This window comes from Myotis yumanensis, unplaced genomic scaffold (assembly GCF_028538775.1).
Source record: "Myotis yumanensis isolate MYYU_CA2020_CCGP unplaced genomic scaffold, mMyoYum1.0.hap1 SCAF_16, whole genome shotgun sequence".
Lineage (NCBI taxonomy): Eukaryota > Metazoa > Chordata > Mammalia > Chiroptera > Vespertilionidae > Myotis > Myotis yumanensis.
Genome location: NW_027223767.1, coordinates 44,539,948 through 44,563,756, shown reverse-complemented (window position 1 = coordinate 44,563,756; position 23,809 = coordinate 44,539,948). Strand labels below are relative to the sequence as shown.

General features: G+C 36.8%; 1 protein-coding gene across 2 annotated transcripts in view; it reads left to right on the top strand.

Moving 5' to 3' along the window:
- Positions 1-23,809, top strand: part of FBXL20 (F-box and leucine rich repeat protein 20) — a 68,513-nt gene that overhangs the window by 30,383 nt on the left and 14,321 nt on the right. For both annotated transcript variants that reach the window (XM_070394682.1, XM_070394683.1), the window contains exons 3-10: positions 2,991-3,045; positions 5,704-5,778; positions 8,305-8,399; positions 10,152-10,220; positions 16,153-16,248; positions 18,159-18,285; positions 19,417-19,491; positions 22,313-22,443. In XM_070394682.1, the coding sequence (XP_070250783.1) occupies positions 2,991-3,045; positions 5,704-5,778; positions 8,305-8,399; positions 10,152-10,220; positions 16,153-16,248; positions 18,159-18,285; positions 19,417-19,491; positions 22,313-22,443 (723 nt within the window). The remainder of the gene's footprint in view (positions 1-2,990; positions 3,046-5,703; positions 5,779-8,304; positions 8,400-10,151; positions 10,221-16,152; positions 16,249-18,158; positions 18,286-19,416; positions 19,492-22,312; positions 22,444-23,809) is intronic.

The window sequence follows — 23,809 nt, the reverse complement described above, 5'->3', positions numbered from 1 at the left end:
GGGACCCTGGACCTCTAGTATCCTATAAATATTTATGTAGTACCTTAAACATTGGAGATACTAAGAAAAAATAACAGAATTGAACTTGGAATGAGTTTTTCCCTGGAAGCGTTGCTTATGTACATGCTGGTTGACTAAAGCTTAAGTTAATAGCAATACACCCTTGACTGCCCAGGGCCATTGGAGAATATAAAATCCTGAATATATTAAGTAATGTCTTGAGTATCCCTCAAATTTCAGCAAAATTTTAGCTATATATTTTTAGGTAGGTTATGTTCTTAACTGCTGTTGTAAGCTGAGTATACTAAGGCATTCTTTAGGTTTTTTTTATAATGACACTTATTTGAATGCTCAGTGTTACATTGTATTATTGTAGTTTACCTTAAGACTCACTAAGATTTAGGGAAATTACTTGATTCCTTGTTAACTGGCCATACCATATATGGCTTATGTTTTTCTGTTTTTGCCATGAAACCCAAATTTCTTACTATGGCCTATAAGACCCCTCATGATCTGGCATTATAGTTTAAATTGACTGCTTTCTAACCTAAACAGGAAACCTACCTACCAATGATTTCTGTGAGGAAATGAGCTTGAGTTCCAAATAGTCGATCTGTACTTCCTGATGGGAACAAGTCCATTCCTAAATTGGAGACAGTGAAATTGATATCCTGAGAAGGAAGGAAATGACTAGATACCATAAAACCATACTACTTATGAATGCATTTAAGCATATAAAACATCGATTTTGTTTAAAGCATTAAGACAAATAGAAAAGAGGCTTTTTTGATATCTTTGACATTACATCAAGCAGATAATTGATCAATATAAATGTTAATAAATTCAATTAGGGTATTTGTAATTTATTGAATGTGATATTTCATAAAGTTTAAGTTTTGTTTAAAGAATACAGAGCATGACCAGAAACAACAGATGGCCTGGGAAGGAAAACTGGATAACTGGAAGATAGGAATAGAAGGAAAGCTTACTTTTTATTAGGCTTTTTTGGTATCTTTTAGCTATTCTTATTTGAACTCTTCATTTTGAAATAGTAGCATACTTACAAAAAGCTACAAAAATAGTTTTGAGAATACCCTTCCCTAAGAACTGAAATTTTATATAATTAAACAATAGTTATCAAAATTAGGAAATTAACATTAATATAGTACTCTTAACTAATCTACAGACCTATTCAAATTCCTCAGTTGTCCCAATAATATCTTTTATTCTTGCCCAGGATCCATTCCAGGATTAGACATTCCATTCAGTTGTCGTGTCTGCTTAGTTTTCATAATCTTGATACTTTTGAACTGTTACTTTATAGACTCCCTCAATTTGGCTTTGTCTGGTGTTTTCTTATGATTAGGTTATGCACTTTGACAGGTATATTACAAAAATGGTGTTGTGCCCTTCTTCATTTATCATAATAGGAGGCACATATGTTAATATGCTTATTACTGGTGATATTAACTTTGATCACTTAGTTAAGATAGTGTTTTTCTGTTTCTCCACTGTGAAATTATTTTTCTTTGTTATTGATAAATATCTTGTGGGGAGAGATATTGAGACTATATAGGGGTTCTGTTAAAATACAGTTTAAGCCCTGGCTGGTGTCACTCAGCGGTTATAGTGTCAGCCCCTCACACTGAAGGGTCTCAGATTTGAATCCTGGTCAAGGGGCACCCAGACCTAGTTGGGTGCATGTGGGAGGCAATCAATCAATGTGTCTCTCTCTCCCTCCCTCTCTCCCTTCCACTTTCTCTAAAAATCAATGAAAAAAAATATCTTTGGGTGAGGATTTTAAAAAATACAGTTTAATAAATATTATACAGCATTTGGTTTGGTTAGATTTTAAGTTACATCATACATCATTGATTCCAGCATATATTAACTTACACGGAGAACAATTGTGTTCTTAGGACCCTACTATTTCCTTGTAAATGCAAGGCCACAGCCAAGTTACCAGTGAATTAAGCAAGTGTTCTTGTTTCCTCTTAACTTTAACTTACTGATTCTCTTCCTTCCCTTTTAAAACAAAGTTTATTATTAATGTGGTAGCAAGCTGGAATCCACTGTTTGCATAATGTGAAATCAGTTAGCAGAATTGACTGTACTCCCTTTCAGAGCAAAGCCATATGCATTTATTTAGGAGTGCCTCTTGATAAATGAATGTCAGTGTTTATAAGACAAAGAGTCTTGTGTATTTTCCAAGAGCTACTGTAAAGTGACTTTTCCTCAGAGATTTCCTCTGACGATGATATTGATAACTGTAAAAGTGACATGAAGGATAAGGCTGCTTGAGCCCACACATGCCCTTTTAGCTATGAAACAAGTTAGCTATGAAAGCAGTTTCAGAATGAGGATTATTATTACTTTAAAGAATCTACAATACTTTTCATTATTTTTTCAACTGTTGGAAGTGTTGGGACATAATTATCATGTAGTAGTATATACTATGTGTGTGTGAGTTGGTAGAAGAGGGGAGTGAGGGAAAGATAAGAGATTATTGTTTCCCCATTTGTGAACAGAGACAAAAGGTGTTTTTTAAAAATATATTTGTATTGATTTCAGAGAGGAAGGGAGAGGGAGAGGGAAATAGAAATATCAATGATGAGAGAGAATCATTGATCAATGGCCTGCACACCCCCCATGGGGATCAAACCCGCAACCAGGGCATGTGCCCTGAGCAGGAATCAAACCGTGACCTCCCGGTTCATAGATCAATGTTCAACCACTGCCAACTGGGTGACAAAAGGTCTTTGATTCAAATGTACTATAAGATTTGAGGCACAGGTTTCTTTTTGGTATAGTATATAGTATTGTAGTTCAGGATTTTTTCCCCTAACCCTAAATGTTATTTGTAATATTCTTTATTTTAGAGAATTTATAAGCTTTGCACATACGGTCCATTATTAAATTGGATGGGCAGTATTATTTTTGTAAATTGCTATACTTTATCTTATAATAAAGTGGTCTCTATCTCTTTTTAGGATATTTTCTTTTCTGGATGTTGTTACCTTGTGTCGCTGTGCTCAGGTCTCCAGGGTAAGAATGCTTGACATAATTAGAGGGGTACCCCTTCCTGACACTGATAATAATCAGCTTCTGTAGTAGGGAAACTATTTACTTTAAATGTTAGTTGAATGTTGGGTTTCAAAGGATGTTGTTTCACCCATGGCATACCCAAATCTATGTAATTCTACAGTTCTACTACATGTACCGTCTTAACTATTTGTAGAATACAAACAGGAAACATTTTCCAGGAAAAAGTATTAAACATACAAATTAAAAGATTGGTCTCTACTGAGAATTGTAATAAAACAGTGTTTCGTTATGTTTTCCTAGTTAATTTTATACACACATACACATGGAAGGCTCTTGAGTTCTGATTTGCATGTCACCTCCCCTTGTTTTTCTCTCAAAGATAATAGCTAGATTTTTTAAATTGTAGAGCAAACCAGATTCCATCCTCAAAGTCAGTTTTTACATTATACTTAATTACCCATTTTTGCCAAGTGACTTGCCATGACAAAACAGTGAAACATCATAATCTTGTTGGCTGCCACTAATATAAAGAATAGAAACCCTTTTGTGGAAAAACTGCTTTATGAACCATTCCTAGTCTCTATTGTAATACAGATTTATAATAATTAACCTAATAAAAGGAATGTGTACTTAGAATTATCATCTTTTTATAAACTGGACAGTGGTACAATCCCAGGTCCTGGATATGTAATACGTTTATGTCATACCATCCAGTATTGTGTTTATCTTTGTGGGTAGACCTAGGCTTTTCTTCAAATTGCCAACACCACTCTCAAACAAAACACAAAACTTGCCGTAGAAAATTCACTTTGTCTTGTTATCTTTCATGTAATTTCTGCATCCTAAAAGCCATACACTAAATCTGTGCATCAGCTATTTTTGAAACAATCAGTAGTGTTTTGGTGATTTATGATATGTTTGTCCCTGGGACTTGAGTGACATGGCTTTTTGTCTCCATATGAATCTGAGGTCATCATTGAGAAACAAAATACTCAGACCAGTGTCTAAACCTGTTTACTTACTGCATCTAATCTTAGCAATGTTGACTTGAGTGGATTTTAATTGTTTTCACTTACAGGTTTTTCTTCCCTCTTAATATGTTTTAATTTAAAAGAAGTAAAGCACAATGCCCATTTTCAGTAAATCTGGATAGTTAGTACATCAGTAGTTACCTTATTCTCTGTACTTGAAGTATTTAATTTGATAAAAAAAAACAAGACTCTAGAAGGAAACCTGTCATTCCGAATTTCAGTCTCAGTTTGGCATGTTTCCTATTGCTAGAGAAAGTGTAGTGTAAGGAAATGGGAAATATCAAACCAAATCAGTATATTTAGCCCAAGAATCTAGTAAACATATGAACTTTAAAAGTTTTATCTGTTATGTCCCATAGCTAGCCATTTAAGAAACCATTGGAAAAATATGAAGTTACAAAAAGAAAAGTAACATTGAACTCCCGAGAAAACCTTAAAGATTTCTAGAATAATAACTTTGTTTACTTTCATATCCCTGACTTATTTCTTACTGATTGTGTGACAGTTATTCTGTGGTCAAGTGTATCCACAGTTTTTAAAAATTTCAATATAAATCTATGTCTTGAATGTTATAGTAAGAGATGATATTCTAAGTTTATAGCTCAACAATATTAAGACTTTTGTTTACACTTTAAATTCAATAGGGAAAACTTTTAAAGACTTTCTTATTAAAATACAGCAAATTAACTCTGAATCATTTTCCACCAGATCCTGAAAAGTTGAAAAGTTTAGAAACTTTCTTACCTCCCTTTAGCTTACTGAAGAAATGTATGAGAAGTCTTAAACCAGCGGTTCTCAACCTGTGGGTCGTGACCCCTTTGGCGGTCGAACGACCCTTTCACAGGGGTCGCCTAAGACCATCCTGCATATTAGATATTTACATTACGATTCATAATAGTAGCAACATTACAGTTATGAAGTAGCAATGAAAATAATTTTATGGTTGGGTCACAACATGAGGAACTGTATTTAAAGGGCCAGAAGGTTGAGAACCACTGTCTTAAACTTTCACTGTTTTGCAGTGTTCACTGAATTTAGTTAGAGGGAAAAGTGACCAATTGAAAAACACGCCTGAGTGAGCAAATTGGTCTCAAGGAAAGCATTAAGGCTCTGTCAGGTATACAGAGAAATTGTGCTGTCTTTTCAAAGTCCCAGGTTACCATATCACAGTTTCAAGTTTGACCAAGTGATGCTATGGATAGCAAATAGGTATTGAACATAGCAGTATTCATTGTACTATCCTCTTTCTTTGGTTTCACCCTCATCTTGATCCTTGTTGAGAGATAGAATAATGGGCTTACTTTTCATCAGCTGAACTATCTCTTTGGGATGAGAAACTAGAATCTTCCAGTTAGAAAACAATTTCTGGCTATGATACATATTACAGCCTGTTCTTTCCCCAAGCCCCTAAAATCTAATGTAGCTCTACCCACTCATTTATGAGATAATCTCATTGGAGAATAAAGTATGAATAAGAAGGCAGGCTTATTGGGAGTTAATGGTGGGGGACTGAGAAATGTTTCCGTCAGTTTCAGTCATTAGTAGAATGAATTGTGAACACGAATATTGCTGGGTTTTCTCCTTTGTTCCAGCTCCTGCTCATTCTGTCTCTTTTTCTTCTAAATAGGCCTGGAATGTTCTGGCTCTGGATGGCAGTAACTGGCAGCGAATTGACCTGTTCGATTTCCAGAGGGATATTGAGGTATAATTATGTGGTGTGTGGCCCCATTTCTCTTGTTAAGATGTAATTACAGCATGGAACAGATTAGTGCAACCATATAAATCTTCTTTCCCTGGAGAGACAAAGTATTAATTTTGGTGCATATGAACTTCATGGGAGCCTGTAATGTTCCCAAGAACTTATTCTTTGAGTCTTTGAGAATGAACAGAATTATTTAATTGAAATAATACTATTTGTATTAATAGGAAAAAGCAATTTTTAAAAAGTTTTGTGGTGAAAATAGCCTGTATTTACTCATTTTAAGGAAGTCTTTTTATATTTATTGAAGAATCAGTTAACTTGTTGAGTTATGATATTTGCATAAATTCTTCTTGAGATGGGCGTTTTGGTTCTTGGAAAGATTATAGATAGTTAAAGTCAAAGTCATTTATTGAATTATTTTGTTGGAGAGAGATTTTCCACCCCCTTTTCTCCCATATTTTATCTCTTAGTATTGTTTATTATTTCTAAAATGGAGAAGCATAATCGCTTAAACTGAAATTAGAGTCCTCATTGTATTATAAGAATTAAATAAATTTCACTGGAACTTAATTATCTTGAAGATCCATGTAAAGATTTTTTTAAAAAGCCTCACATGAACTTTCCCTTATCTTTAAAAGTGCCTTTAAAATACTATCCATTGACATTAAACTGTATTTTTATGTTTTTCACCATTATTTAATCTAATGGAAGTGACTGTTTAAAGCAACATGGCCCACACAATCATTCAGCAAGCTTTTGTTAGGTGTTCATTGAGTCTCTGCTGTAATTATAATACTGTAGGAAGCACTTTAGAAAGAATACAGAAATAATAGAGTTAATATCTTTCAGAGGCTGCAGTTTAATTAGAAGGGCATTTGGGCAGTCTACCTTAATCTATAATAATAAAAGCTAATTAGACCGGGCAGCTGAACGAACTTCCAGACGTCCTTCCTGACAAAGCCACAGTGGTGGGGGCAGAGGCAGAGGCAGTTGGGGGCGATCAGGCAGGCAGGCAGGCAGGGAGGCAAGTGGTTAGGAGCCAGTGGTCCCGGATTGGGATTGCGAGAGGGTGGAGGCTGGCCTGAGGGACCCCTCCCCCACCCCCGTGCACAATTCGTGCACCGGGCCACTAGCTTGCTTGCTTATTTATTTATTTATTTATTTACACTAATAAAAGACAAGGATGCTAATTGACCGTACCTTTGCTACGTCCTAAGCCACACCCACCAGCCAATCAGATCGACTATATGCAAATTAACCCAACCAAGATGGCGGCCGGCAGCCATGGAGCTGGAGCAAGCGGGAGGGCTTGGTTGCTCGGGCTATGGAGGAAGCCAAGCTTCCTGCCAGCCCTGAGCCGGCTGAGGCCTCCGCTCATGCAACAAAGTTTCAATTATAGAAGACAAATAAATCTCAGATACCTGCTTCCAGCCAGCCTCCACTGGGAGCTTGGGTGGCTGGGGGTTGTGGCCAGCCTGCAAACAGCCATCAGCCCCTCACCCAGGCTGGCCAGGCACTCCTATATAATAAAAGGGTAATATGCAAATTGACCCAACAGCAGAACGACTGGGAATGACTGGTCACTATGACACACACTGACCACCAGGGGACAGATGCTCAATGCCGGAGCTGCCCCCTGGTGGTCAGTGAGCTCCCACAGGGAGAGCTCTGCTCAGCCACAGCCAGGCTGACGGCTGCCAGTACAGCGGTGGTGGTGGGAGCCTCTCCCGCCTCCTCAGCAGCGCTAAGGATGTCCGACTGCAGCTTAGGCCTCCTCCCCGCTGGCAAGTGGACATCCCCCGAGGGGTCCTGGGCTGCCAGAGGGATGTCTGATTGCCAGCTTAGGCCCAATCCCCCCAGGGAGCGGGCCTAAGCCAGCAGGTGGTCATCCCCCAAGGAGTCCCAGACTGCGAGAGGGCACAGGCCAGGCTGAGGGGACCCCCCCCCCCCCCCCAGTGCACAAATTTTTGTGCACCTGGCCTCTAGTATATATATAAAAGGCTAATATGCAAAGTGTCCCCGCGGGAGCTCGACTGGGAAACCGGGAATTCTATCACTCACTATGACATGCACTGACCACCAGAGGGCGGTGCGGAACAAAGGAAGGCCCTGGCTGGCAGCCAGAAGGCCCCAATTGGCCCTTATCGCTGACCAGGCCTAGGGACCCTACCCATATGTGAATTTTTTGAACCGGGCCTCTAGTATACACATAAGACCTTACATAGACATATACCTTAATATAGGCATAAGGGAACTATAGAGTACCGTTCCTCAAATAGAGAGTATCTTACAAATTGTGTAAAGTAAATAGCTATATGGAGTTTGTTTAGGCACGTTTCAAGTAGATGCGATAATCAGGGAAGCTTTTTCACAGGAAGTTGAAATTTTCCTATTGCATTAATAACTCAGTCTTTAAAATGAATAGAAGCCTCTTCTTTATGTTTATAAATTATTTTAAATGAGTATGTATTCTTTTCCAAATCAATGTGATGACTTATCTTTTGTTTACCTGTCTATATTTTACAGGGCCGAGTAGTGGAGAATATTTCAAAAAGATGTGGGGGCTTTTTACGAAAGTTAAGTCTTCGTGGGTGTCTTGGAGTAGGAGACAATGCATTAAGGTAAGAACATAACTATTGATTAACTGGTCTTCCATAACTGAAGTAAAGAAAGCACCATCTCATCTAGAAAAGGTTAAAATGGTTTTAAGCTTTTTATAAAGAAAGTTACTGCTTTCTTTAAGCTATTCTGAACTCAGAAACACATACATTGCTTATAGCACAAAGATATCCAGTAGTGGGATATAGGGTTTTGAGAATAAAACAAGAACTAGTGCCCCCTCCAAAAAAGCCAAATTCCCCATATCATAAATAGTTCTTTTGAAGCCTTGAGTAAATTTTGGGTTTTTTTGTTTGTTTTCTCAAAGTTAAGGTAATTTTAACCTTGGTTGACAAAAAGATCAATGTTAAAAGTTTGTGGTTGAGCCCAAGCTGGTTTGGCTCAGTGGATAGAATGTCAGCCCTTGGACCGAAGGGTCATGGGGTTCGATTCTGGTCAAGGGCACATACCTTGGTTTAGGCTTGATTCCCGGATGGCCCTAGTTGGGGTGCTTGTAGGAGACAACCAGTGTGTCTCTTTCATATCAATGTTTCTCTCTCTGTTTCCCCCTCCCTTCCACTCTTTCTAAGAAATCAGTAGAAAAATATCCTCAGGTGAGGTTTAACCCTCTGCACCCGCAAAAAAAGTGTTTATGGTTGAAAATTAATTTATTTGTGATTGTGAACTACTTTTGTACCAATATTCAATATTACCAATAATATATATATATATATACACACACACACACATATTGTGCCGTGTCAGCACAGCCAAGGGTTCGGCGAGTCTGAGGGGGGCGCGGCGAAGGATGTAGAAAAGACAGAGAATAAGCTGAGTCTAGGTCAGCGGTTCTCAAACTGTGGGTCATGACCCCTTTGGGGGTCAAACGACCCTTTCACAGGGGTCGCCCAAGACCATCAGAAAACATATATAATTACATATTGTTTTTGTGATTAATCACTATGCTTTAATTATGTTCAATTTGTAACTATGAAAATACATCCTGCATATCAGATATTTACATTACAATTCATAACAGTAGCAAAATTACAGTTATGAAGTAGCAACGAAAATAATTTTATGGTTGGGAGTCACTACAACATGAGGAACTGCATTAAAGGGTCTTGGCATTAGGAAGGTTGAGAACCACTGGTCTAGATCTTCCTATGCCTGGCTGAGGCCATAGAGAGAGACCCAGACAGCAAGCTGAGCCTTTATTTTATAGCCAGAGGTAAACAGGGTAGTGGTCACCATAGTTAAAATGTTCTTGTGAGTTTCACTTGTTTTGGCAGCACTTGCTGCATCTCCCTCAGCCCATTAGCTATCCAGGTAAGATCTAGGGAGCTCATAAGGTTAAGCCTAATTATTCTAAGAGGGCTGTGCCCTCTAAGCTGGGACTTGTTTGTGGCTTTGCCAATAGGTCAGTCCAAGGCTTAACCCTATAGCCGCTCCCTACAATATGTATCTTTTATTACTTTTTATTTTTTTTAAATATATTTTATTGATTTTTTTTACAGAGAGGAAGGGAGAGGGATAGAGAGTTAGAAATATCGATGAGAGAGAAACATCGATCAGCTACTTCCTGCACACCCCCTACTGGGGATGTGCCCACAACCAAGGTACATGCCCTTGACCGGAATCGAACCTGGTACCCTTCAGTCCGCAGGCCGACGCTCTATCCCCTGAGCCAAACCGGTTACGGCTCCTTTATTACTTTTTGAATACCAGAATTGTGCCTGTTTCATTTCAAACCTTTTGTTTTTTTTCCTGTGAAGGACGTTTGCACAAAACTGTAGGAACATTGAAGTACTAAATTTAAATGGGTGTACAAAGACTACAGACGCGTAAGTATTTTGTGTTTTAGAAGGGTAAATCATAGCCCTTTGTGTCTTGCCTATAGAGGCTTTAAATGCATGCTACTAAGTACATTTAGCAAATTTCATTTTGGTATTATAAAAGAAAGATATTTTAAAAGGAGAAAGTAACATTAAAGTAGCAATGAAATAAGGCATTTATTTTGGAATCTGGTGCAAATCCTATCTTGATCTTTTAAGTGAAACTTAAAAACAGTAATCATTGAATATGCAGTAGGGATAATAATGATATAAATTACTAGGACAACTTATATTTCAAGAAGATACTAGTGGCTGTCATTTAGAAGACATGGTAAACAGATAATTTTATAAAAACATGTAAAATCTTACACCTGGGACTAAACATTGTGATAATCAATATTGAGAGTATTGATTAAATGACTTTGAATGTACTGTGTTTGTATTGGTCATAATATAAAAGAAATAAATTCTGATCCTTCATCCTTGAGAGTTTATCATCACAGACACAATAGACATCAAAAGTAAACATTTTTATAGCTCAAGAATATCTATTGGTAATAGCATGTATCAAATAACATTTACATATTAGATAGGGAAGTTGTTGCCTATTGTGAGGTGAAATGAAACCATTGGCAAATTATGTTTTCACAGCAAAGGGCCAGAATTATTCACTGAATTTTCCTGTTCAAAAAGTCCTCATAAAAGAGATATTTTTAGAATTGCTTGAATGAAGGAAAGTGGATGACACTCCAAGCACAGGGGAACATTATTTATTTTATTTCTTTCTTTGAGGTCACAACATTGTTCACTTTTAACATAGAAAGTATTTGAAAGACAAGGACTATGGTTATTAACAGGTATTACTCCTATGGATTGATTTGGAAATCTTTAATAGGAGAGACAATTTACTAACCCCTCCTCCAACCATTACTTTATACCAGTAGCCCAACATTTACTTTAGATAAATTACCTGTTTATTTTTTCCTTTGAATACTTAATGTAATAGAGATTAAGAGTTTGACCACTTGGTATCTAAAAAGTGACATATAATTTACACATTTTTCTAGGAATTTATATACCAAAGATACACTGGCAAAAATCTAATACGATTTATGTATAAAGCTATTCATTTTTACTGTTTGTAATAGCAAATACTGCATTATTTTTTTATTGTTTTTATTTTTAGAGAGAGGAAACGAGAGATAGAAACATCGGTGAGAGAGAAACATTGATTGGCTGCCTCTCACACACTCCCTACTAGGGATTGAACCCGTGACCTCCTGGTTCAGAGGTCGACGCTCAATCACTGAGCCACACCAGCTGGGCACTACTGCATTATTCTTAATAGCAAATGACAGAAAACAATCCAAATGTCTATTAGTAGATGTCTGGTTAAAAAAAAGGAATGAACCCTAGCCAGTTTGGCTCAATGGATACATGTACCTTGGTTGCAGGTTCCCTGTCCCTGGTTGGGTGCATGCTGGAGGCAACCAATAGATGTGTCTCTCTCACATCAGTGTTTCTCTCTGTCTCTCCCTCGCCCTTCCACTCTCTAAAAATCAATGGAAAAATATCATTGGGTGAGGATTAACAAACAAACAAAAAAACCAGGAATGAGGAGAATCTTTCTATATAGTACACTGGAGTGATTGACAGAACATACTGTTAAAAAAGCAAGCTCCAGAAGAATTTGTATAATAAGATACCTTTTGTAGGGCCAGGGGATATAATACAAATATATATTCATACTTATTTTCTAGAAGAAGCAATGGAAAGATAATCAAAAACTAGTAAAAATGGTTACCTATGTGGGAGAGAGAACACCAAGAGACAGGAATGAAAGAGACTTCTGAAGTATCATGTTTTATACTTTAATAGCCATGTAAATGTTCTACATAATTAAAACATGAATTAAGCTAAAATCAAAGCAGTCCCTAACAATCAAAAACAAAACACATGAACCCAGCCATACCAAATTGAAGCTATAACAACCAGAGAGAAATTACTACTTCTGACTTTTGACTTCTTAGAACACATTTTAAGCATATGCCAAAGTAGACAAAATTGAACCCATCAGCCATCTTCAAATTGATAATTGAGAATTTATTACTTAATGGCTAGTCTTGTGTCACCTTACCCCCTCATTTATCTTCTTTTGAAAAACATCTTAGACATTATATTATTTAATCAATAAGTATGCATTTCTAAAAGTTAAAGGCTGGGTCTGTTCTTTCTATTCCTTCTGTGGTCTCCCTGGGGAAAACAACCCTCCCACACATACAGAATTTTCAGATTCGGTCAAAAATTACAACACACAAAGAAGCAGGAAATGATACTAGAAGAAGAGCCAGAAAGAAAAACCAGCCAATAGAAACAGACCCAGAAATGACAGATTATAAAATTGAACAATAAAGAGTTTGAAAATAGCAGTTACAAATATGCTAAAAATTTTTAAGGAAAACTTAAAGATAATATAGAGATTAAAAGGATGGGAAAAGATATACTATTACAAACACTAGTCACAGAAACGTTGAAGTGGTTATTAATATCAGCTGATGATGTAAACTTCAGGAAGAAGAGTGGATGCAAAAGATACTAAGTGGTGCCATCATCTTTCAGTAAATGATTAAATTTGTATATCAAAACCAGTAAAATTATAGAACACTTGAGCAACACTATCAGTGAACTTGTCCTTTTTTTATATATAAATTTTATTGCCCCCCCCCCCCCGAACTTGTCCTAATTGACATTTATAGAATGCCATACCAAAAAGCACCAGAATAAGCTTTTCAAGTGCACTTGGAATACTCAATAATACACACCAAGTAATGGGCCATAAAACAAATTTCAATAAATTTAGAAGAATTGAAATCCTATTGAATGTGTTCTATAGCACCAACAATATTTAAGTAGAAATCAACAACACGTCTATAATAATAAAAGTGTAATATGCTAATTAGACTGGATGTCCTTCCGGAAGACCTTCCGGATGAAGCCAGGGCTGCGAGGGAAGCCGGTGCCAGCAGCTGGGGGAAGGAAGGCCTACTCTTACACGAATTTCGTGCATCGGGCCTCTAGTATCTAAATAATGTAAAAATTAAATACCACCTTCTGAATAATCTATGGATCAAGGAATAAATTACAAAGGAAACTAGAAAATATGTTTTGCTGTGTGATAATGAAGACACAACATTGAGACTTGTAAAATGCACCAAAGGCAGTGAAGTGCTTAGGGAAAAGTGTATAGCTTTAAATACGTATACAGATTTCCCTTGCTATCTGAAAGTGTCCCTAGGAAACCTTTCTTAAGCCAAATTTATATAAAATAATGAAGCTTTGGACACCTTAAGAGATGAACAAAATAAACTGAGACAAAGCACAGATGCTCAGACATAGTTCAAAGCCAGGGTGACTTGCCCTGGCCAGTGTGGCTCAGTTGATTGGAGTGTCCTCCCATACACTGAAAGGTGGCAGTTCAATTCCTGGTCAGGGCACATATCCAGGTCTGGGTTAAATCCCTGTCAGGGTACTTATGGGGAGGCAACCAATCCGTGTTTCTCTTTCTCCTTTACTCTCTCTGACATTTAAAAATGTCAGAACAATTCTTGACTTTGGACTATATAACAGTAGGTAACTGATGAGATATACTGTCCTCTAGAAAAAAAGAACAAAAGCCACATGATCATCCAGTGTGATAGGCAGCCTCTAAAAAGGCCCCCAAGTAGTTCCTACCTCCCTAGTATTCACACCCTTGTGAAGGTCCCCTGCATGCACTGGACCTAATTAAGGTCTCATTTCTAACAATAGAAAACAGCAAAAGAGATTGGGTGTCACTTTGGAGGTTAGGTTACAAAAAGATTGTGACTTCTGTCTTGCTCTACTTCTCAGGGCTCTGACTTGCGGGGGGAGCAGGGCAAGTTGCCCTGTTTTGAGTAGTTCTGTGGAGAGGCCCTTGTGGCTAAGAAGTGAGGTCTCTGGCCAAGAGCCAGTGAGGACCTAAAGCCTACCAAAACCAAATGAGTGAACCTCCAGTTGGATCTTCCGAGGTCTGCCAAAAGCTGCTTAAATGAGCTTGGAAGGGAATCTGTACTCAGTTAATCTTTGAGATGACTACAACTGTGGCCAATCCCTTGATTACAGTCTTGTGAGAGACCCTGAGTCAGAGGCACCCTGCTAAACTGCCTGTGCAGGTATTCCTGGCCCACGAACTCTGTGAGATAATAAGTGTTTGTTGTTGTAAGCTTCTTTGGGGCAATCTCTTATACAACAATAGATAACTAGTACATCATTAGATAAGAAAGCACATGACAAAATCCAGCATCCATTCATGATAAAAATTCTCAACAAACTAGGAATAGAAGGGAATTCCCTCAATCTGGTCAAAGGTGTCCATGAAAAACTTACTGCTAGCCATCATACTTAATGGTGAAACACTGAATGCTTCACCCTAAGGCAGTGATGGCGAACCTTTTGAGCTCGGCGTGTCAGCATTTTGAAAAACCCTAACTTAACTCTGGTGCCGTGTCACATACAGAAATTTCTTTATATTTGCAACCATAGTAAAACAAAGATTTATATTTTTGATATTTACTTTATATATTTAAATGCCATCTAACAAAGAAAAATCAACCCAAAAAATGAGTTCGCCTGTCACCTCTGACACGTGTGTCATAGGTTCGCCATCACTGCCCTAAGGTCAGAAGCCAGGATGTTAACTCTTGCCATTTCTATTTAACATTCTTTTGGAGATTCTGACCAATGCAGACCATTCATTACAGAATTACAAAATAAAAGCCCAATAGAAGATTATATTCCATACCCACTAAAATGGCTATAATAAAAAAGGGGGGGGGACCAATACCAAGTATTTGGCAAAGATGTGGAGAAACTGGGGCCTTCATAGGTTGCTGGTGAGAATCTAAAATGGTACAGCCGCTTTAGAAAGCAGTTTAGCAACTTCTTAAAAAGTCAAACTTAGTATAGGACCTAGCAATTCTCCTAGGCATCTAGCCAGAAGAAATGGAAGTATAGGTCCACACAAAAACCTAAGAAACATATCTGCCAAATAGAATGTATGGTTCTTACTTGGATCCTAATTTGATCAAATCAACTTGACAAAAGCATTTATGAGAGAATTGGGGAAAATTAAATATAGTGATATCAGTTATTAAGGAATTAAAGCCCTTATCTATTAAAAATATGTCCTGAAATATTTACAGGTGAAATATGTCTGGGATTTGCTTTAAAATACTGGAACAAAAAAGGAGAGAAATGGGTGAAATAGAATATTGATAAATGTAGAAGCATAATGATGGTACATGTGCTTTCTCTGATATTCATTCTTGTGTATATTTGAAATTTTTCATAAATTAAAAAAATTAAACTGAGGCCTTCACCACTGTAAAAAGAGCCTCTAAGAAATTCATAAAGTAGGAAGTAATGTTACATAACTTGTTTCAGCCCAGCACTGGTCCATCCTCTGTATTTCTTGCAAAAATTCAATTATTATATTACTGCCGTGCAAGAGGTTATCTTGAGCAGAGATTTCAGTGAAAGAGCAGAGACAGAGCTTTCAGTCTTCATGTCTCCCCTCTTGCTAGCAGGTAGCAGCTTTCTGATGTTTCTGAATTTGCAAAGTGCATTTATCAGCACATATGCAGTTTGCTTTTAGTAGCTATTAATATTTCCAAATGTGAATAAAGCACCATCTTCCCCTCATGCAAATTCTCATACACATCACAGCCTTTTTTATCCTTTATAAAGGCCACTGGTTTTCTTCCTCAACATGAAAGGTTCCAGGATTGATAGCTGCTTTTATTGGGGGTATGGAAATTTTACAGTTCTTAAGTATGTACATGTATTTAATGAAAATCGTGTATGATATAGTAAGGATGTGTTATTATTTGTTTATTTATTATTTTCTCCTTTTTCCATTTTTCAGTACATGTACTAGCCTTAGCAAGTTCTGTTCCAAACTCAGGCACCTTGACTTGGCTTCCTGTACATCAATAACAAACATGTCTCTAAAAGCTCTGAGGTAAATTTCTTAAGATAAGATTGTCCAACAATCAGAACAAAAACTTATTTAAAAAAATAATAACTGACATAAAGTTGAAATTGAAGGAAACTGTGTTTTATGGATATGTACAACAGTTCAGAATAGATCTTTTACCGCTTGCCCAAATTATAGGACAGGTGAAATGACTAGAGGTAAGTAAGGCTTATTTATACATGAATGATTAGTTGTTTTTATGGAGGCTTCCTCCCCTCTCCCCAAAAATGACACAGAATGTCACTTAGTGATTAAAGCAGTGCTCTGGAGTTAGGTCATTAATCAGGTACCTTGAACAAATGTAGTCCTTGTGAGTTTTTCCTTGTCATTTCAGGTTTGTTACTAGGATTAAACCGTATTATCATTATTTGATAACATTAAGCCAAACCATATAAAGTTGTCAATATTCCAGCAGCTTTTGTCTTATAAAAATGACAGTTTCATGTGTTTTAACTTAATATATATAAATTGCTTAGCATATAGTAAGCACTTAATAAGTTATCATTGTTTTAATGGTATTGTATTTTTTAAAAAATACATACAGAAAATGTATCTTAAAAGGAAGGTGAGATGCCCGTTCTCTTTCTAACTTTATTTTTTATCAGCCTTTTATGGTCCATATATTGGTTACATTTATGAATAATAAGAATTAATCTAAAAGATTTAGTTAAGTAGAGTATAAGTAATCTAAAAATGTGGCTCCTAGACCTTCCTTATGAATATTAAGCACATATGTATCTAAGGCTGTTTGCTGTGTAGGATAATAGCATAAAATAATAACATTTAGAGTTTACAAAATATTAACATAAATGATCTCATTTATTTGAAAACCTTGTGCGGTAGATAACCTTGTGAGGTAGATATAGATAGTGTCTACTTTACAGACAAAATCTAAAACTTTTTTGAATACCAGGTAATGTGATTCAACCATGGCATGTAACTGAATAAGATATTGTTGCTGCCCTTAAGTTTCTCAGAGTCTAGTGGGAGAAAAAAACACTAAACATGTCATCATGTTACAGTGTGGTAATAGAAGCAATACAGTGCTGTGATAGAAGTACGGTCAGCAGTTAGGGGAGAACATAGACGTGCCTGTGTCTAATCTTGGTTAAAAGAGATTCAGGCAGGCTTCCTGAAGTGACTTGCTTGAAGTCACACTATTAATGTTGAAGAATGGGCTTGAACCAAGATCCCCTGGCTTTATTTTGTAAAACAGTTAAATCAATATTTTCCAAAGAATGTCATAGAGCTTGGATTCTTCCATAGATCATATAGGAAATCAAAGTTCAAAGATAAAGCTAGTAAAGCCAGAGATCAAATACAATATATTTTAAATTCAGCTTATAGAAATAGTACTCTAGATGCTTCCCAGATAAGGAATATTTATAGATCCACTGTAATTTTTAAAGTAAAAGTTTAAATGTCCTCATTAGTACTATGATAAGTAATAGAATTATTTGATGGAGAATCTGAGTTTGACTCTAAACTTTATTAACTACTTGCTCAACTTGAACAAGTCACTTAATTTTTGTTTCCTATCTAGGGAACTTATAAATGTGTGATAAATACAAAAAGAATATAACTTGAAAAGTATAAACTTCCATTAAAATCTAATATATCTGGAAATAATACTGTGCTTGGTGTTTGTTAGCTAAGCTGGATTTGAGCTAGCCCTCCTAGTGATAGAGTTCCATACGAACACCACAGACATCGATAAACCCACTTTTGCGATTATGAGATTGCCGGTGTTCTAAATCTATGTTAAGTAAATATGTATATTCTTGGAAGATCATGGGGCTTTATCCATTTCCCAACTAAAGGGCCAATAAAATGAGACTTTGGTGCCTTTGGAATTGGATTTAGTCATATGTTTGTTTCATTTTGTTTTAACCAAGTGAGGGATGTCCACTGTTGGAGCAATTGAACATTTCCTGGTGTGACCAAGTAACCAAGGATGGCATCCAAGCACTAGTGAGAGGCTGTGGGGGTCTCAAAGCCTTATTCTTAAAAGGCTGCACACAGGTAATACTCTATGTAGTGCTTGTGAATGATAGAGAAACTTAAAGAATATGTAATTGTTTTGTGTTACTGACCAAAGACATATTTACCAAAAATTACCGTTTTCCTTAGAGTAAAAAAAGAGAGAGAGAGAGAAGAGAAGAAGAAGGAACATCTGACCAAAGATAAATTTTTGTTTTGAGGGGAGGCAGACTGGGGAGACAAAAATCATACTGAGCAAGCACCATAGGCAGGAAGGATTTCATGCAGTTTAATCTGAAAAGAAAACTTGCGTATTGTTACTGCCTGAGACCTTGAACTAAATAGGCAAGGAAGACCATCTTGAAAATTTTCACTAGTTTTTAAACCACCAGAAGCTTTTCTTAAACGTACCAAGTATACAGCAGCCTACATGTTATAGTGTTGATGTTTATTTCCTGCCAGTCACATTACAAATTCAACATATTTTGTCATTACTGGAAGGCATTGGCATGGGAATAATCAAGAGTGGGTTTGGAAGTGACTGACTCTCATTACCTTATTTTTTTAATGATTACTCAAACCATTCCTTGAATTCCATTTAAAATGCCCTCATTTTTTTTCACCACGATGGGAGATGTTCCATTGTTTGAAACAGAGCTTTGGAAGTATGACTACCTTCAAACAACAGCTTGTGCTTCTGGTTATTTACGGAATCCTAAAAAATATTGATTGGAATGCATCATTACAATCAATTACTTGCCATCTGTTCTCAGCACTGTACTCATAGCACTCATCTTTCAGCAGCAGATAAACTGTGGATTCCTTTCTTAGCTCCTGCTCCCAAAAATACAGGGATTGTAGAAATGTGAAAATTCTTTTAGGTTCATAAATGCTCAGCAAAATGCTGTAAAGCATATTTATCAGAAGAAAAACCCACAAACATTAGGCAGTGTTTATTTTTTTCTTGATTTCATGATAATAAGAATTCGATATGGTAACTGATAAAAAAATAAAATGTACTGATCATATAAATTACATCTTTATGTGACCATGGTTCATTGTTCCTTTGAACAGTGGAACTTGGTTGGCTATATTTAAAATATATTGATGAATGTGTACTCTCTTAAACTTTTATCCTTTGAATTATTTTTTCTCTCTTTTTAATCTTTCTAGCTAGAAGATGAAGCTCTCAAGTACATAGGTGCACACTGTCCTGAGCTGGTGACTTTGAACTTGCAGACCTGCTTGGTAAGCAGTCCTTCCTACAGCTCTTCTGTATTACTAATTGACTTCTGTGTTATTACTATAATAGTTTCAGTCATCAAGGCGAGTAGTTTTTCCACTTTAACCCAGGGGACACAGTAGTCAGATGATTCTTTACTTAACGATAGTCCAGGGCCTTTTTAAAAATATATTTTTAAAATATGTTTTTATTGATTTTAGAGGGAGAGGGAGAGAGAGGCATAGAAATATCGATGTGAAATATCTATTGGTTGCCCCCTATTGGGGATCGAACTTTCAGCCTGGGCATGTGCCCTGACTGGGAAAGTGTTCCAGTAACCTCTTGGTTCATGGGTCGACGCTCCACCACTGAGCCACATTGGCTGGGCTCTCCCAGGGGCTTTGACATGGATAAATGGGTAGTTTATTCAGAATTCCAAATTCTAAATAGGCTAACCTATAACTTCCTCCCTTTCTTTTTTATATAAGACTACTCTATATAGAATTAAATCATTCACAAGCTTCAGTATTTAAAATATTTTTGATAAGTTCATCGCAGTCCCATTGATTAAGATCTATCAGTAAGTCAGAACTATTGGGAACCACTGATCTAAACAGATGGCAAGCAAAATGTGCCCTTTAAATTATACACGAATAGTATTTGCAGTTCACATATGTTTCTTTAGACTATCAACTTTTTTGTTTCTATCCCAAAATCCTCAATTTTACTTGAAGAATTTGCTGAAACTTCAGTATCCTGGAACATTGGCAATGAACCTTTAGCTTTTCTCTCTTGCCTTGGAAAGTACATGTGTGTGTTGCTTTGGAATGAGAGCCTCTCTCAGCAATGAAAAAAAGTTGATGAGGGTTTTCCTTGTTTTTACTAGGCCTTTTGATTATTATACTCTCCCCTTCTTGTTTAATCACCTAAAACTTGAGAGCATAGTGGCTGCTTAGTTTAAAGATGATATTTTAGTTTAAAACTGCCACATTTTGTACAATTTCAGCAACTTGCCCTTCAGCCCTTAGGGATGGTGCTTCTGCTTAGGAGGCTTCTGGGGACTGAGTTAAAGAAACGACATTCTTTTCCATTCTGACCACCCCTTCCTTTTAATTCGATTGCCATAGCTGCTCATTACCAGATTTGCCTAATTTTATTCATGAAACTGACCTGAGAGAAAGAGCTTATATAACTATGGTAAACATGAAACCATCATCTTAAAATGATAGGAAAAAACTGTTCTTGAGCGTCTTCAGATTTTTATATGCATATACACGCATACATTCTGTATATATTTGTATATATATGTTGCATATACATTTGTACATACACATATACCATACCTACCATTTACCATTGTAGTTTCATTTCCTTTACCCTTCCAGCAGGCAAAAAACACAGTTGAGAAGCATAAAGAACCAGTTCTATCATGTATTTATTTTACTGTTTCCCTTCCCCCAGATATTAGGACATGAGTGACTCCTTCATCATTCCTTCCATGTGATGCTTTAATATTCATGAGATTTCATGTTCCTGCCCAAATTAAAGTGACAAAAGTACATTCTTGATCCATTCTCTTTTTCTTGACTCATTTAAAAACATAGAATTTTAGTAAATTTTACTTTCTAAAATTCAAAGTAATGGTAATATGACTTACTTTTCTCCTCTCCTTCCTCTGTAATTTCTTAAAGATTTTAAAACATTAAAAATGATTTATAAACTAATGTCACCTCGATAAATTCAATTAAAAAAATATATTAAAAAGGCTTGGCCAGCATGGCTCAGTGGTTGAGCATGGACCTATGAACTAAGAACCACTCTGGCTGGGCATGATTTTTTTTTAAATAATTCTTTTTTTGTTAAGTATTACATATGTCCCCTTTTCTCCAGCCCGACTCCGCCCCCTGCCCCAGGCCCTCATTGCCTCATTATCTGTGTCCATGGGCCATGCATATACAAGGTCCTTGGTTGATTACCTCCCACCCACCTACCCTCCCCCACATTCCCTCAGAGATTCCAGACTCGGTTCCATGCTTCCATGTAACATCTCTGTTCTTTTTTTTCTTTTTAATATATTTTTGTTGATTTCAGAGAGAGAAAGGGAGAGGCAGAGAGGGATAGAGACATCAATGATGAGAGAGAGTCATCCATTGGCTGCCTCCTACACTCCCCTTACCAGGGACTGAGCCCACGACCCTGTCATGTACCTGACCGGGAATCAACCCACAACCTCCTGGGTCAGAGGTCAACACTCAACCACTGAGCAACACCAGCCAGACACATCTTTGTTCTTTTTAATTTTAAAATAATTTGAAACCTACAAAATTATATTTGAGCTAGACACAACTGTTTCCATAAATTAGAATATTCTTTATTAGAAAACAAAAATATAGAAATAAATGAATCTGTGGTTGATATGAGACTGCAGTTGTCATCCACGGGTGGTTTTGTGTTTTAAAATAAGTTTTTAGTAATTTAGTATCAATTTTGAACTTGTTAGTATGTTTAAACTATTAAAATACTGCCATTTTTATTGATTTTCTAGGTTTTAAAACCATTTAATTGAATGTACACCATGACACTCCCCATGCAGTTCCCAACTGATTAGATTAAAAGAATCCCTTTATAGCTTCTTGTCCCCGAAATGAGCACAGATTCTCTTGCAAACTAAATCAAAAGAAACTGGGAGGAAAAAAACAAATTGTGTTCCTTTTCCTTTAGGTCTGCTACCTGATTAATATTAAATCTGCTTTTATTTCTTTTTGGTACTTCTTTTCACAGGTGACATTTTTCCTTTTCTGCAAAGTTACTAATATCTATGGGGATTTTTTGCTCTTGTTTTTTTAGCAAATCACAGATGAAGGTCTCATTACTATATGTAGAGGGTGCCATAAGTTACAGTCCCTCTGTGCCTCCGGCTGCTCCAACATCACGGATGCCATCCTGAATGCTCTGGGTCAGAACTGCCCACGGCTTAGGTAAAATTTCTTTTCTTTTTTAAAATGCATTGGGTTTTAGAGAGAGAAAAAAAACCACAGATTTGTGTTCCACTTATTTATGCATTTATTGATTGATTCTTTATTTTCATTTTTATTTTTTTATCCTCATCCAAGGATATGTTTATTGATTTTAGAGAGGAAGATAGATAGAGAGAAACATTGATGTGAGAGAGAAACTTCGATTGGTTACCTCCTATACACACAAAACCGGGGATGAAACCTGCAATCTAGGTGTCTATCCTGACCAGGAATCCATCCTGCAAACTTTTGGTATACGGGACGACGCTCCAACCAAGTGAGCCACCCAGACAGGGCCATTGGTTCATTCTTGTATGTGCCCGGACTGGGGATCAAACCTGAAACCTTGGCATAGCGGGATGACACCTTAACCAATTGAGCTACCCAGCCAGGGCAACATTTCTTGTTTAGCTTAAAAATATTGGGAAGAGAACAGAGGACTCCTTCACTTGGAACCTTGAAATTTTTAAGGTAGACACTACAAGGCCACTACCCTTTTAGATGCCCTCTTGCTTTATACTTTATTGGATTTACATGTAATTGGCCTGAATCAGCGGATAATAGTCTCCATTTTTTACTTCTTGCTAGCCATACTAGAAAAAAAAAATCACTTTGTTTTATTACTTGAGAAAAGAAATAAAGAGGCATTTTCTCTTACTAATGCTTTCATATGTAAGATGGTCCCCTGCTTACAATGGTTCAACTTATGATTCTTTTTTTTTTTTTAATATATTTTTATTGATTTTTTACAGAGAGGAAGGGAGAGGTATAGAGAGTTAGAAACATCAGTGAGAGAGAAACATTGATCAGCTGCCTCCTGCACACCCCCCACCGGGGACGTGCCCGCAACCAAGGTACATGCCCTTGACCGGAATCGAACCTGGGACCCTTCAGTCCGCAGGCTGATGCTCTATCCACTGAGCCAAACCAACCAGGGCCAACTTATTCTTTGACTTTATGATGGTGGAAGGTGATACACATAATAAATTACATGAGATAGTCAACATTTTATAAAATAAGCTTGTGTTAGATGATTTTGCCCAACTGGAGGCTAATGTAAGTGTTCTGAGCACATGTAATGTAGGCTTGGCTAAAATTATGATGTTTGGGAGGTTAGGGGTATTAAATGGACTTTTGACTTAACAATATTGTCTACTTTTGAGGGGTTTGTCCGGACATAATTCCATCACAAGGCAAGGGGTATCTGTAATTCCTTTCTGAAGAAAGTTTTTGAAGGCCTGTTCTGTGGTCATTTATGTTGTAATAATGATGCTAGGTACATAGCAGAAAGTATTTAAAAAGAAAAAACAGCCCTATAGGAGAACCT